Consider the following 15,290-nt stretch of genomic DNA (forward strand, 5'->3'; position numbering starts at 1 on the left):
TCCTTCCTCCCTTCCTTCTTTCCCTTCATCCTCCCTGCCGTCCTTCCTTCCTTGACCCAGGAGCGTTAAAATCATGAATAGTTTTCATCATGTAATTTTTTCTGAAAGTTACATGATGCAAATAGTTACAGTAATATATTGGCTGGTCCCTTCCTGTGTGTGTGTGTGTGTGTGTGTGTGTGTGTGTGTGTGTGTGTGTGTGTGTGCTGCAGCTGGGGCTCGGAGGAGGCCGTGTGGCGCCACCTGCTGGACAAGGAGCAGAGCTACAGACACGACAAGAGCTTCCTGCTGCAGCACCCGGGGGTCGAGGCCAGGATGAGGTCGGTCCTGCTGGACTGGCTCATAGAGGCAGGTGTCTGAGTGTCTGACATCATCATCACCATGACGACGGCTTCCTCTTTTCATTCTCTGTACCCAAGGGGCAAAGCAAAAAAACGGACACGGAGCGTTGTAAAAGGTTTGACACCAGAAATGATCTGTAGGACCTTCAAGGATTAAAACCTGGGTGGACAACCCGGTCAACTAGCTGCTGGAAAGCTACAGGGGCCAAAACCCCTTTTTTGGGTCATTTTGCTGGCGAAATGATGTAAATGCAAATATTTAGGTACTACAATGGCATAAATAGTCATACAACTATAAAATTTGGCAGAGAGTATCTTGACACATAGGGGAAGGCATGAAAAAAAGATTCTGGGGTTTGTTGCAACTCGATTTTAAGATATCACCCTCAACATCCCAAAAAAGACCAAAAAAAGTACTGTTCGCCTGACAAATTCTCATGAAAATTCTTATTTTTCAGCACTTTATGGAGAATATCTATGCTTAACATGTATATAGAAAATTTCCTTAATTCATAAGCTTCCATTTGAGTCCAAGATAGCCTTTCTACTAGCTACTGGAAAGCTACAGGCTGTCTCCAAACAATGCAACACCTATTGTGAAAAACTACATGTTAACTGGCATGATCAGAAACCATTCTATTTCTGGTCTCCCCAAAGTGAACAGATAGATAGAGAAGACCGTTGGCCACAGCAAGTGGGGCTTTTGAGATAGAAAGGCTATCTTGGACTCAAATGGAAGCTTATGAATTAAGGAAATTTTCTATATACATGTTAAGCATAGATATTCTCCATAAAGTGCTGAAAAATAAGAATTTTTATGAGAATTTGTCAGGCGAACAGTACCTTTTTTGGTCTTTTTTGGGATGTTGAGGGTGATATCTTAAAATCGAGTTGCAACAAACCCCAGAATCTTTTTTTCATGCCTCCCCCTATGCGTCAAGATACTCTCTGCCAAATTTTATAGTTGTATGACTATTTATGCCATTGTAGTACCTAAATATTTGCATTTACATCATTTCGCCAGCAAAATGACCCCAGAAAGGGGTTTTGGCCCCTGTAGCTTTCCAGCAGCTAGTTGACCGGGTTGTCCACCCAGGTTTTAATCCTTGAAGGTCCTACAGATCATTTCTGGTGTCAAACCTTTTACAACGCTCCGTGTCCGTTTTTCAAAAAACTGGGATTTTGCCCCCTGGGTAGTGTGTCATAATAACAACAACGATGATGATGTCACCGTTGCCTAGGTGAGCGAGGCGTACTCCCTGCAGCGCCAGACCTTCTACCTGGCTCAGGACTACTTCGACCGCTTCATGTGGACTCGCAGCGGCGTGGAGAAGAGCGTCCTGCAGCTCATCGGCATCACCTGTCTGTTCATCGCCGCCAAGATGGAGGTGAGGGAACGCCGGGGTCAGAGGTCAAACCAGGGACGGGTCATCTGATCTGTGTTAATGCAACAACATCCAACAATTTATGGAAATAATAATAATACGGAAAAGAATGAAGCTAGTGAAAGACAAATAATAAAAGTAAACCACTAAAATTAAACAGGATTAATCAAACAGCACTTTAATTCAATTAGTCAACAAATTACTGTGCAATGAATATTAAATGAAAAAAGAGAAAGAAATATCTTCCAGATGTTGTAAAATTCAGAATAACAACAATAATCGGTCAGTTTCTCAAGAGCCAATTCAGCATTCAGTCTACGATTCGGTTTGATTCGATTAAACGATGCATCACATTTTCAGTTTTCTATGTTCCCTCACATGGCTTCTTCGTTTATTAACATAAATAGTCAGATAAATATATTCAACTTTTTATTCACATAAGATAAAATAGAAAACATGATTTTAAATGCATTTCCACAAAGCAGCAGCTTCCTCGGAGTTTGAGAGCACAAAGAAAAAGAAAAGGCCCAGGCTACTTAACGGTGCACTTGTTAATTTCTCAATTTTCCTTTTGAATTTAAATAAAAATCAATAATGTGACGTAACTGCATCGATTCAGAATCGTCTCATTAAGAATCTCGATGATGTTCAGCGCCTCTACATCGACCCGTTGACTTTAAATCTTAGGAGTACAAGTAGAAAACGTAGGCGCACAAACTGTAAATATTGTTCACATTTCTCTCTTTATTCACCTTTTCATTCATGCTAAAACATATTAAACTAACTGAAAATTCAACCACACATAAGTGCTACTGGACATATAATCAAATTTAGGCATTAAATTACTTTTATTTAATATTTAATCCTTACCTCCTATATAAGTGCATTGCATTCTTTCATGACGGTATTGAAACTGATACCGTTGCTATTTTTAAACACCTGCAGTAAAGGGTATTACCGTAATACCGGCCAAGCCTAAGATAAATATATTAAACCTTTTATTCACATGAGATAGAATAGAAAATATGATTTCCACAAAGCAGCAGCTTCCTTGGAGTTTGAGAGCACAAAGAAAAAGAAAAGGCCCAGGCTGCTTAAAGGTGCACTTGTTAATTTCTCAATTTTTTTGGGAAATGCATCGATTCAGAATCGTCCCATTAAGAATCTCGATGCATCTTTGAACATTCAGCTGCCTCTAGTCTACATCGACCCGCTGACTTTAAATCTTAGGAGCACAAGTAGAAAACGTAGGCGCACAAACCGTTAATATTGACTTGGAAAGCAAATTTCACATTTCTTTCATTATTCACCTTTTCATTCATGATCCTCACTAAGTGTTAGAAGAAAAATAGCAGATTAACTGGTTGCACATGCGCAAGTAGATGAACAATTTATTGCACCGTCTCAATTTTCAGGACAAAATGCCTCCATTTAGTCTAGTTTAGTCTGGATCCCTGCTCTCTGATCAATAATCAGTAATAATGAAGTGTTTTCTTCAGGTGGAGATGAAAACTGACAGTTGAGTTGTGTGTTTTCCTACAGGAGGCCACGCCCCCGAAGCTCTCCCAGATGGCGTACGTGACGGCGGGGACGTACTACGAGGACGAGATCCTTCAGATGGAGCTCATCATCCTGAAGGTAGAAACACTGCATTCACTGAGTCATTCTTTTTTTGGTTTGTTTTTGGTGGTAATTTTTTTCTGACTTAATGAGATTTCAAAATCCCGCAAGAAGCTGCAAGTATCGTTTAACCGCTGCACAGGGCCGGCCCTAGGATTTTGGTGGCCCCCTAAACAAGATGTTTGTTTGTGGCCCTGCACTCTAAGCGCAAACACCAAATCACTGGTTAAAACTGAATACAGACGTGTTTATGCCCTCTGAGGTTTGAGGCCATTTTCTCGACTTTTACATATTTTCTTAAATTGATCTTTTTAAGATACTTGCAGATGTAACAATACTCAAGTGTTTTATGTTTAAATATTATAACCTCTGCTGTAAGCACACTGAGGCCAATTTGTCCTAGAACACTGTATAAAGAAATAATTTAGGCCAAATGCTGGAAATTTGAGGTCTGCTTTTTGAAAAATGTCAAATCCCTTGTGAAAACACACCTTCAGTCATGAGAATGAACTGTTTTGGTGCTTGAAATAGGATATGAATACAGCAATAGATAAGTGTAGAAAACAAGTCTAAAATTACATTTTGTAAAATTGCTTTTTGAGCACAAATGTTGTCATTCTGCCGTTCTGTTTTCACCAAATGTCTCAAATGTGAGATAAAAGAAGCTGAATATTGACTTCACATTACATATAAAGCTTGTGGTGCAGACCTCAGGATGTTTAAATGACTTGAATGAACCCGGTACCTTTCTGATCATGTGGCCCTAAACAACCGCATAGAGTGTTTATGCCAGGGGCCGGCCCTGCTGCTGCAGTCAAACCTCCACTTCATCACGGATTTATTACATCTTAGATCCATGAGATACATTGTTAAGGACTTTTATTCAAACTCCACTTTGGTTCAGGTTCCTCCGTTGCTTTATTTTCCAGACTGACGGCTCGAACACAAGCTACACACGTCACGTCAGGGAGCATATAACAAACATCCTTCAAAATAAAAGTACTACTCATAACACAATGAGTAAAGGCGCTTTCTTTTACATTGCTTAACATACATCCATGGATATGCTCCACAAAAAATACAGTCTTATTGTCACTGTGTTCCCAGTAAATTCAGATTTATATTGAAAGGAAACTACCTGTTATTACAGAACTCCACCTCAGAGAGAGTCACTCAGAGCAGTCTGATGTAGCACCTTTATTTTGAAATCAGTCCTCTAGTTACTTGCAGGTGGGAGATTCTCGCGGGATTTTGAAATCTCGAAGCTAAGTCAGAAAAAAAGTACCACGAAAAACAGAAAAAATTATTCAAAAAAACAAACCAAAAGATAAATTACTCAGAAAAACAGGATTTTTTAAATTATTAGTCAAGTGAATGTAGTACACTTCCCTATAGAACCATCAGAGGATCAATCGATAATCAATAACAGAGCTGTAACAGAACTCAGTACCTGAGGATGAAAGACTATGCACATTATGTAATTTAAATGTAATTGAGGATGAACTGCATTTTGTGTTTCATTGTCCGTTATATGACGAAGCCAGAACAGGCAGTTTTTGTTTCAGAAAATGCAAAATGTGAAACCTGAGTTGTTTTGGGTTGATGATGAGGTAAAGTTGGAATGGTTCTTCAGAAAAGAAGTCTTTACTAGAGCTACTTTCATAAAAAGTGCCTGGTCAAAAAGAAAAAGTGAATTATTTATGTGAACTCCATGTGGTTTCTGTTTTTGTTTGGTTTTGTCTGTGCTCTGATGATTTTGTTTGGTGTCTAAATATGATGATAATGTGTCTTGTAAGCAGGGTGCGATTTGTGAAAAAAACAGAGGGGGGGATAGTTTGGGGGGGATAGTTTGGGGGGGGGGGGGCTGTAGTTGTGTTCATAGAGACGTAACAGGTGTGGCACGACAAGCTGTGATCAGCTGTGGTCATTGAATAGAGTCAGACTATAGGTCATTTCAATTTGCGCATCTGTGTTTTTGTCCTTTTTATTTTGTTTTATAACATTTATATGCGCATCGTGAGTGAGTGAGTGTGTGAGTGAGTGAGCGAGCGCGAGAGAGAAACAGCGGTGCACCAGCTTGCCAACCGACAAAAACTGAAATGAGACGGTTAAAGAGAAGAAAAACACAGAATATAGCTAATATATGTCCAAGAGACTTTGTCCCGAGGAAGGATCTGATGGTGGCCCAGGTTTAGTGATGAAGAAACTGTCACTGTCAGCTGCCCATCTGTCAGCAGCTGCTCCAAACAGACACGTCACTAACTTTAATTTGAAGGGACAGATTAGATGTTGATTTTGTTAACAGCGACTTTGTTGCACCCAAACATTAAGCATATAAATATAGAACAGACCCGGCTTGAGACCGGCTTTTATTTGCTCAAACCTGGAGACAGACCCGACCCAGTGCAACCGGCATCTCGAGACTTTTTTTTTCTTTTTTGACAGTAGCCTAGGCTACATGACGGTCTGGGAGACGCTGTGCGCTACTTAAGGGGGATGAGAAGGCTCACGGTTCAAATAATGTAGACTTGATCTAAAGTAGGCTCTGTCTGACCAGAGGGGGGGACAACACGTATCCCCACCGGGGATGATAATAAATGACCAGAGGGGGGGACATCGAAAACAGAGGGGGGGAAAATCCCCACCACCCCCCCCGGCAAATCGCACCCTGCTTGTAAGCCCTTATAGGCTGGGCGCCTTAATTGGTGCACGACACGTAAATAAATATAAATTCATTCATTCAGATTCATTCATAAATTCATGTAGTGTGTGTGTAACTCTGCTCTGTGTGTGTGTGTGTGTGTGTTTTAGTCTCTGCGATGGAGCCTCTGTCCTGAAACCTCCGTGTCGTGGCTGAAGCTCTACCTGCAGGTGGCGTCGCTGAGCGCGGCGTCGGAGCTGCTGGAGCCGCGGTTTCCTCACGACGTCTTCGTCCAGACGACTCGGGTCGGTTCAGAGTCCAGAGCAGCTCCTCTCGCCTGCTGCTGCTTCCAGATGTTTCCAGATGTGTTTTGTGTGTCTCACTCACATCATCTCACATCGTCTCGTCTTGTGTCTCTCAGCTCTTGGACGTCTGCGTCCTCCACATCGACTCTCTGGACTTCCCGTACCGAGTGTTGGCCGCTGCCGTTCTCTGTCACTTCCTGCAGCAGGAAACCGTGGAGCAGGTTTCAGGTCAGATTCAAACCACACGGACCAGAAACTTCTTAATTATTAATGCATCATCACTGTTAGTGTTGCTCAAATTTACCAGATTTGCATCTTTTGAATTCCTGGGACAGAAGAAATCCCCCCAAAAAGCAGGAGGATACATACAATCCTGTTTTAAAGGAGAATTCCGGTCATTTTTGACCCCTAAATCGTTGTCCTGATGGTCACCCAGTGTTGGTTGGAGCAAAAAACGCAACTAAAACTGATGCAGGCAAACCAGAGTTACACCATGGCTACCCAGCGCTAGGGATAGCGACAACTCTAACCTATGGGGGCAATTCTTTCAACCACAACAAACACTCAGAAAACAATCAGATATCTCTGGTACATGACTGGAATCCTTAGAGACACCACTGAACTCATATAGTGTACAGTATAAACAGTATAAACTTTGTGTTTTTGCATGTAGTCATCACCTCAGACAGCCCAACTCTGAAACATCCTGAAAGACATTACTATCCGATCACAGAGCGCCTGCTCTCCCCGCCACAGAAACTAACACTTTCTCCTTGTTGTGATGATTCCAGTCATGTACCATAGATATTTGATTGTTTTCTGAGTGTTTGTTGTGGTTGAAAGAATTGCCCCCATAGGTTAGCGTTGTTGCTATCTCTAGCACCGGGTAGCCATGGTAACTCTGGTTTGCCTGCATCAATTTTAGTTGAGTTTTTTGCACCCTCCAACACTGGGTGACCATCAGGACAACGATTTAGGGGTCAAAAATGACCGGAATTCTCCTTTAATCTCCTTTAAAGCTACCACATGATTATATATTGATAAATTCGACAGAACAACTAGATTTAATCATAACCTTTTCCTCCACTTTAGAAAGTAGCATCTAAATAACTTTAGAGCATTTTAATAACAAAAACAAATCGGCCCTGAGATTTTTTAATTATAACCAATTATTGTGTTTTTTGGATCGTTCAGTCCAAAATACTGAATGAATCGTCTCTTTTGGTTAATGTCATGGTTTAGTTGCTCACTTTGTATTATTATTAGTTCAGGTTAGCAGTGGCACAATCACTAGAAAATATCCTTCCAAAAAAAAACTAAAACTAAAACCCAGGAGCCTCTTTTCTTTCCAGGTATTAAATTCACTAATAGCAGCACTAACCACCATGTGAGTCGACTGACCTGTCTGTCTCTCCGTCTGTCTCTCCATCTGTCTCTCCGTCTGTCCAGGTCTGTCCTCCGACGTCCTGCAGCCGTGTCTCACCTGGACGTCTCCCTTCGCCGAGTCTCTGCGTCGCGGCGGTCGAGCCTCGTTCAGAGATTTCTCCAGAGTGAGAGAAGACGGATTCGACCTGCAGACGCACACGGACTACCTGAGCCTGCTGGTGAGGTCACTGCTGCTGCTGCTGCTGCTGCTGCTCTGATTGGTCAGGGGGAGGTCAGAGGTCACATGGAGCCGACCCCACTGTCTGAAGAACCCAGAGCGATTGATTGATATATATCTATATATCTATATATCAATTAATCGCTTTGGAAGAACCTCATGTGGGCTGAAGTTTATTAACACTGACACTGATATATATTAGATATTACACACAGGATCAGACCTCTAATGGAGCCGTAACATCAAACCTCCACCAGAGTTATTAGAGTTTTAAAATGTTCATTAGTTCCTATTATTAAGTTTTTTCAGTTTGCTTTTTTATTTCTGTTTAGTTTTAGTGAGTTCAACAAGTGATGAATCAGTTTTAGTTTAGTTTTTATTTTAGAGGAATTGACTATTTAGTTTTTATTTAGTCTTAGTTGTAGTTTTCATTTAGTTGTAGTTTTTATTTAGTCTTAGTTGTAGTTTTTATTTAACTTAGTTGTAGTTTTCATTTAGTTGTAGTTTTTATTTAGTCTTAGTTATAGTTTTTATTTAACTTAGTTGTAGTTTTCATTTAGTCTTAGTCTTAGTTGTAGTTTTTATTGAGTCTTAGTTGTAGTTTTTATTAAGTCTTAGTTGTAGTTTTTGAGTCTTAGTTAGTGTGACTGCTGAAGCAGTCACACTATTGTTCTTCTGTTTGGCCATTTTCTTCCGCCTTTTTACGGTCTTCTTCTAGTCCTTCATACTTTGTGCTATTTCAACAATTCATATATCAAAACGTGCAGCTTTTTTTGAACTTTATCGGCATTACTTTTCTCTTTTTAACTATTTATACTTTTTAAAATATTTAACTTTTTCACAAAAAATCTCACATTCATCAAAGTCTCAACCTCTCTTCTTCACAACTCCACTGTAGTGTAGGGGTTAGGGTGGATGTTTGCCAACCCTAAGGTCACTGGTTCGAATCCAAGGGAAGAACTCTTGTTATGTTATGTTGAATTCTGCTCTCCTCCCCCGCCTTCAATTGGTTACAGGTGTTTGTTATCTCCTTGATTACTCGTACCAGTTTGCAGCACATCATCACATTACAATGAATGACAACAGTTTTGAAAGCAGTGTGCTCTCTGTAGCCGAGTGGCAGAGTAAAGGTTTAGTGATCATATGGTCATGGGTTCGATTCCTGCCTCAGTCTTTTCACTTCATTGCTTGACTTTTGATTCCAATTATTCAGCTGTCATTGGACAGTCTTTGATTCCTCATAGTATAAAGCTCATTGTAACTCAGGTTCTCTGTGGCCATATGGTTAGTGCTCAGCCTGAAATTCACAGACATTTTCATTCTAAGTCATTCAAGCTTGACTCTCAAGCTTTCTTGATGTTGACAGTGTGCAGATCATTAACAGACAACAGTCTCTGCAACTGTGTGTGCACCGTGGCCTAGAGGCAGAGTGGAAGTCTAATGACCATGAGGATGTGGGTTCGATTCTGACCTTGGTCAAACATTTGTATGGTGATCACTGCTTGCACTATTTGCTAATTCTGCAACAGCGTTCAGTTGCTGTCAGCAGTCACACCATTTCCATTCTTGGAAATGCTTTTTCTAGTTTTTATTTAGTCTTAGTTGCAGTTGTAGTTTTTATTTAGTTTTAGTTGTAGTTTTTATTGAGTCTTATGGTGCGTTCCAGGCAACCCGTAACTCGTGTTTTTCCGACCTGTTCCTATGGTTACCCGTTAGAACGTACAGTCAAACTCGTAACTTCCCACCTGTGAACTCGTGCTAGATCGATCTACTCCCAGTTCCCAGTTCGTAACTCGTAACTTGCCTGGAACGCTACAAACTCGTAACTGGTGACTTTAAGTCGTGACTTACGGGTTAAAAAGCCTGGAACGCACCATTAGTTGTAGTTAGTGTGACTGCTGAAGCAGTCACACTATTGTTCTTCTGTTTGGCCATTTTCTTCCGCCTTTTTACGGTCTTCTTCTAGTCCTTCATACTTTGTGCTATTTCAACAATTCATATATCAAAACGTGCAGCTTTTTTTGAACTTTATCGGCATTACTTTTCTCTTTTTAACTATTTATACTTTTTCAAATATTTAACTTTTTCACAAAAAATCTCACATTCATCAAAGTCTCAACCTCTCTTCTTCACAACTCCACTGTAGTCTAGGGGTTAGGGTGGATGTTTGCCAACCCTAAGGTCACTGGTTCGAATCCAAGGGAAGAACTCTTGTTATGTTATGTTGAATTCTGCTCTCCTCCCCCGCCTTCAATTGGTTACAGGTGTTTGTTATCTCCTTGATTACTCATACCAGTTTGCAGCACATCATCACATTACAATGAATGACAACAGTCTTGAAAGCAGTGTGCTCTCTGTAGCCGAGTGGCAGAGTAAAGGTTTAGTGATCATGTGGTCATGGGTTCGATTCCTGCCTCAGTCTTTTCACTTCATTGCTTGACTTTTGATTCCAATTATTCAGCTGTCATTGGACAGTCTTTGATTCCTCATAGTATAAAGCTCATTGTAACTCAGGTTCTCTGTGGCCATATGGTTAGTGCTCAGCCTGAAATTCACAGACATTTTCATTCTAAGTCATTCAAGCTTGACTCTCAAGCTTTCTTGATGTTGACAGTGTGCAGATCATTAACAGACAACAGTCTCTGCAACTGTGTGTGCACTGTGGCCTAGAGGCAGAGTGGAAGTCTAATGACCATGAGGATGTGGGTTTGATTCTGACCTTGGTCAAACATTTGTATGGTGATCACAGCTTGCAGTGGCAGAGTAAAGGTTTAGTGATCATATGGTCATGGGTTCGATTCCTGCCTCAGTCTTTTCACTTCATTGCTTGACTTTTGATTCCAATTATTCAGCTGTCATTGGACAGTCTTTGATTCCTCATAGTATAAAGCTCATTGTAACTCAGGTTCTCTGTGGCCGTATGGTTAGTGTGTTAGGTGTTGTGCTATTTCAACAATTCATATATCAAAACGTGCAGCTTTTTTTGAACTTTATCGGCATTACTTTTCTCTTTTTAACTATTTATACTTTTTCAAATATTTAACTTTTTCTGCAAATTAAACTCTAGACAAATTATTTTCTCCAGTTTTGTAGCCACACTTGTCTTCTGGCTAAAATTCTGGTCAAAAATGCAAAGAGACTTAGATAATAATTTAAAATATTTTTTAAATGCAGCCAGGGAGCTCTCTGCTCTCATTCAGCCCAATGCTGAGAGTTGTCCACAACTCTGTCTGTAGTCCAGTTTGTAAGGTGGCCGCTTACCAACCCCAAGGTCACTAGTACGAATCCAGGCTGAGCAATCTTGTTATGTGATGTTGAATTCTGCTCCCCTCCCCCACCCTCAATTGGTTACAGGTGTTCGTTAAGAGACGCATTAATTGCTTCTGCCACCGTTTGCAGCACATCATCACATTACAATGGCAACATGCTTATGTCTGTGCTCTCTGTGGCGAAGTGGCAGAGTAAAGGTTTGTTGATCATGAGGTCATGGGTTCGATTCCTTACTTTTTTTTTTTAAGCAGAAGCCATTGATCCTCTTATCAAAGGTTTTCTTTACCCCTCGCATACTGTCTCTGTCTGTAGCCTAGTGCAGTGGTCCCCAACCACCGGGCCGCGGACCGGTACCGGTCCGTGGATCATTTGGTACCGGGCCGCAGAAAGATGAAATGAAAATGAAAAAAAAAAAAATGAAATCGTTTGTTTCGTCTATTTCACACTTCCGGTCGTTTTATTTTGAAAATGTTGCCACTTCCGTTTGTGCATCGGCCGGTGCTGCGCAATTGACAGGCAATTGACAGGAAATTGACAGGCAGGCACAAACGTAAAAGAGTGAAAAACACACGTCGCCGGGCCGGGAAAAACTCAATAATGAGACGACAGAAGACCCGACGCTTTCCAACAAGAAGAAAGCTGTTCTAAAAGAAAAAACACGAGTCCTGTTTAAATTACAGGTTCATTGCAACAGGTGATTCACATGCTCCAAGCTCCGCAATGTGTGTGTGGGACCCGGCCGGCTCTCTGCCGCTTCATCACTTCACAGAAAACTTCTCTCCCTGCGTTCTGGATTTAAGCAGAATATCCTGAGATCACCACAAAAGCACGGAAAACCTGCTTCCATTACAAACATATTATGTTTGTGAAACGGAGTTTTTTTGCAGCTTCAGCAGCAAAACGAGATGACAGAGTAGACAGGAACCGAGATGACAGACGGAGCATCACCCCCGGATGACTGACATTATTATTGTGATACTATATTATGGTGAGTTGTAACAAAGAACGTAAACGTAAGAGAAAACTAGGCTATGTGAACGTGTAGTCCTGTTAATACAGTAGGCCTACATGTAATGTAAACAGGAGAACGTACGCTACCCCCCCCGAAGAGAACGGCCGCCGCCCCCCCCCCCCCCCCCCCCCCCGCCGGGCCGCGGTAAAATTTTCCACCGGTGACCGGTCCGCGGAGATAAAAAGGTTGGGGACCGCTGGCCTAGTGGATAGCTTGCTGGTCTGGAGACTTGAAGGTTGCTGGTTCAAATCTTGCCTCAACAAGAGTTATAGTGAATTATTTTCCCAGTTGTCCTCTGTTGACTTCTGATAACTTGCTTCATGTTGAAACTGCTGCTCTCAGCCTGAAATTCACAGAAATTTTCATTCTAAGTCATTCAAGCTTGACTCTCAAGCTTTCTTGATGTTGACAGTGTGCAGATCATTAACAGACAACAGTCTCTGCAACTGTGTGTGCACTGTGGCCTAGAGGTGGAGTGGAAGTCTAATGACCATGAGGTTGTGGGTTCGATTCCGACCTTGGTCAAACATTTGTATTAGGGCTGGGTAAAAAAATCGATTTAATCGATTTTGAATCGATTTCATTTAAATTTTGTAATATCGATTCAGAGGGCATGAGATCGATTTTTTTCCCCCGTTAGTCTTGTGCGTGATGAAGCAGCGGCGCGGTTACGTCTGACGCTCTGACTCAGTAACTACGAGCGGAGTTTCTTTCTTCCTCTTTGTAACTGTGCAGTGTAGCTATTGCTGTGTTTGATATGATTAAAAAACCAAACCAAACTACAAGCTCAGGTGATCTGCAGGTTATTGTTTCACTTGAGCGCTCCAACGCTGTGTGTGTCTGTGTGTGGCAGCGGTGCGCTGACACACACACAGACATCTACAGGAACCGCATGTTCTTCAAGCCGCAGGTGAGCGTATTACCGCAGAATAAAGGACACGAGCAGCTCCGTGTTTTCACAGTGCGACTTTTCTCCTCCACTTTATGACCGTCGGATCATAACACATGACGCCCGGACTCTGGAGATAGGCGACGTGACCAGGCCGGACTCGTCACAGGAACCGCTCCACACATTCACTGTCACTTTATTTACCATGGGCTCCGTTTCTACACATTTCCTCCCTCAAGAGGGAGGGAGGGAGCTTTAGCTGCTGCAGACTTGATTTGAGACACTTTGTACTTAAAGAAACAATGCCTTAATTATAAATTAATTAATTAATGCAATTTGCAGTGATGGAATGTTGCAGTTCAAGTTCACTTTCACTTGCAATTCCTTTCTAATTTCAAAATTGCCCTTTTGAGACTTGGGACAGTTTTATTTACAGTTCAAGTTTAAACTGTCAAATTTAGTTAAGTTAACACTTAAAAGCTGAATCGTTTATGGTGAAAAGAAAAAAATAAAGAACATTGTATTTTGTAACAGAGTTGAGCCATTTTCATCTTTTAAGAGGAGATTGAATCGATTCTAATGAAATCGAATCGAATCGAATCGTGATTAATCGATTTAGAACCTTAGGAATCGAAATCGAATCGATTCAGGAAATTGGCCACAATACCCAGCCCTAATTTGTATGGTGATCACTGCTTGCGCTTTTTGCTAATTCTGCAACAGCGTTCAGTTGCTATCAGCAGTCACACCATTTCCATTCTTGGAAATGCTTTTTCTAGTTTTTATTTAGTCTTAGTTGTAGTTTTATTTAGTCTTAGTTGTAGTTTATATTAAGTCTTAGTTGTAGTTTTTATTTAGTCTTAGTTGTAGTTTTTATTTAACTTAGTTGTAGTTTTTATAAAGTCTTTGTCTTAGTTGTAGTTTTATTTAACTTAGTTGTAGTTTTTATTTAGTTTTAGTTGTAGTTTTCATTCAGTCTTAGTTGTAGTTTTTATTTAGTCTTAGTTGTAGTTTTTATTTAGTCTTAGTTGTAGTTTTATTTAGTCTTAGTTGTAGTTTATATTAAGTTTTAGTTGTAGTTTTTATTTAGTTTTAGTTGTAGTTTATATTAAGTCTTAGTTGTAGTTTTATTTAGTCTTAGTTGTAGTTTTTATTTAACTTAGTTGTAGTTTTTATTTAGTTTTAGTTGTAGTTTTTATTCAGTCTTAGTTGTAGTTTATATTAAGTCTTAGTTGTAGTTTTATTTAGTCTTAGTTGTAGTTTTTATTTAGTCTTAGTTGTAGTTTTTATTTAGTCTTAGTTGTAGTTTTATTTAGTCTTAGTTGTAGTTTATATTAAGTTTTAGTTGTAGTTTTTATTTAGTTTTAGTTGTAGTTTATATTAAGTCTTAGTTGTAGTTTTATTTAGTCTTAGTTGTAGTTTTTATTTAACTTAGTTGTAGTTTTTATTTAGTTTTAGTTGTAGTTTTTATTCAGTCTTAGTTGTAGTTTATATTAAGTCTTAGTTGTAGTTTTATTTAGTCTTAGTTGTAGTTTTTATTTAGTCTTAGTTGTAGTTTTTATTTAGTCTTAGTTGTAGTTTTTATTCAGTCTTAGTTGTAGTTGTAGTTTTTATTTAGTCTTAGTTGTAGTTTTTATTTAGTCTTAGTTGTAGTTGTTCAGGTTTTAGGAGAAAGCCTCTGTCAGACCTCTGAAGATGAACTTGTTCCCTTTTAGTTGCATCCATCCCATAATGTTCCCATCAGTCCTCATCAGGTTCCATTCACTCTTATCTAGCTGTGGGTCGTACTCCAAGTCGTCCCATGTTATTGAGCTGTGGCGTTTTCTTCCTGCAGCTTTAGACATCGACAAGAAAACTACAACTAAGCTGCTGTTATCTGATGAAACTTTACTTTACTGCTGCTTTAGTTTTAGTTTTATATTTTATTTATTTCACTTTGATCTTTCAGGACGACATCAGCAAACAGGAAGTGAGCGGCCGGCGGTTCCTGACTCCGCCCACCAGCACAGAGAAGACCGGCCCACCCTGACCAAGGAGGAAGAGTGGTTGTCGTCGTGGAAACGGAGCGAATCATCGTGGGATCATGAGTCTGAAGTCGACTGAACGATTCGCTGCTTCGACTCAGGAAAAATTGTTTTTTTAAATCAAATTGTGGAGTGATTTTAAAGCTGTTGTTGGATTTTATAAGATGAAATAAGTTGTAACGCTTTTTAAAAAACGGCTT

At 40.2% G+C, this 15,290-nt stretch overlaps 1 protein-coding gene across 1 annotated transcript in view; it reads left to right on the plus strand.

Moving 5' to 3' along the window:
* The window catches only part of LOC146977957 (G1/S-specific cyclin-E2-like), an 18,627-nt gene extending 3,347 nt beyond the window's left edge, over nucleotides 1-15,280 (plus strand). The window contains exons 6-12 of the mRNA XM_085790735.1: nucleotides 213-348; nucleotides 1,583-1,729; nucleotides 3,269-3,364; nucleotides 6,158-6,292; nucleotides 6,409-6,520; nucleotides 7,742-7,896; nucleotides 15,015-15,280. Coding sequence (XP_085646861.1) covers nucleotides 213-348; nucleotides 1,583-1,729; nucleotides 3,269-3,364; nucleotides 6,158-6,292; nucleotides 6,409-6,520; nucleotides 7,742-7,896; nucleotides 15,015-15,095 — 862 coding nt within the window. The 3' untranslated portion in view covers nucleotides 15,096-15,280. The remainder of the gene's footprint in view (nucleotides 1-212; nucleotides 349-1,582; nucleotides 1,730-3,268; nucleotides 3,365-6,157; nucleotides 6,293-6,408; nucleotides 6,521-7,741; nucleotides 7,897-15,014) is intronic.
* The last annotated feature ends 10 nt before the right edge of the window (nucleotides 15,281-15,290 follow it).

Source organism: Trachurus japonicus, chromosome 11 (genome assembly GCF_045865225.1).
Source record: "Trachurus japonicus isolate A0001 chromosome 11, Traja_1.0".
NCBI classification, from domain to species: domain Eukaryota; kingdom Metazoa; phylum Chordata; class Actinopteri; order Carangiformes; family Carangidae; genus Trachurus; species Trachurus japonicus.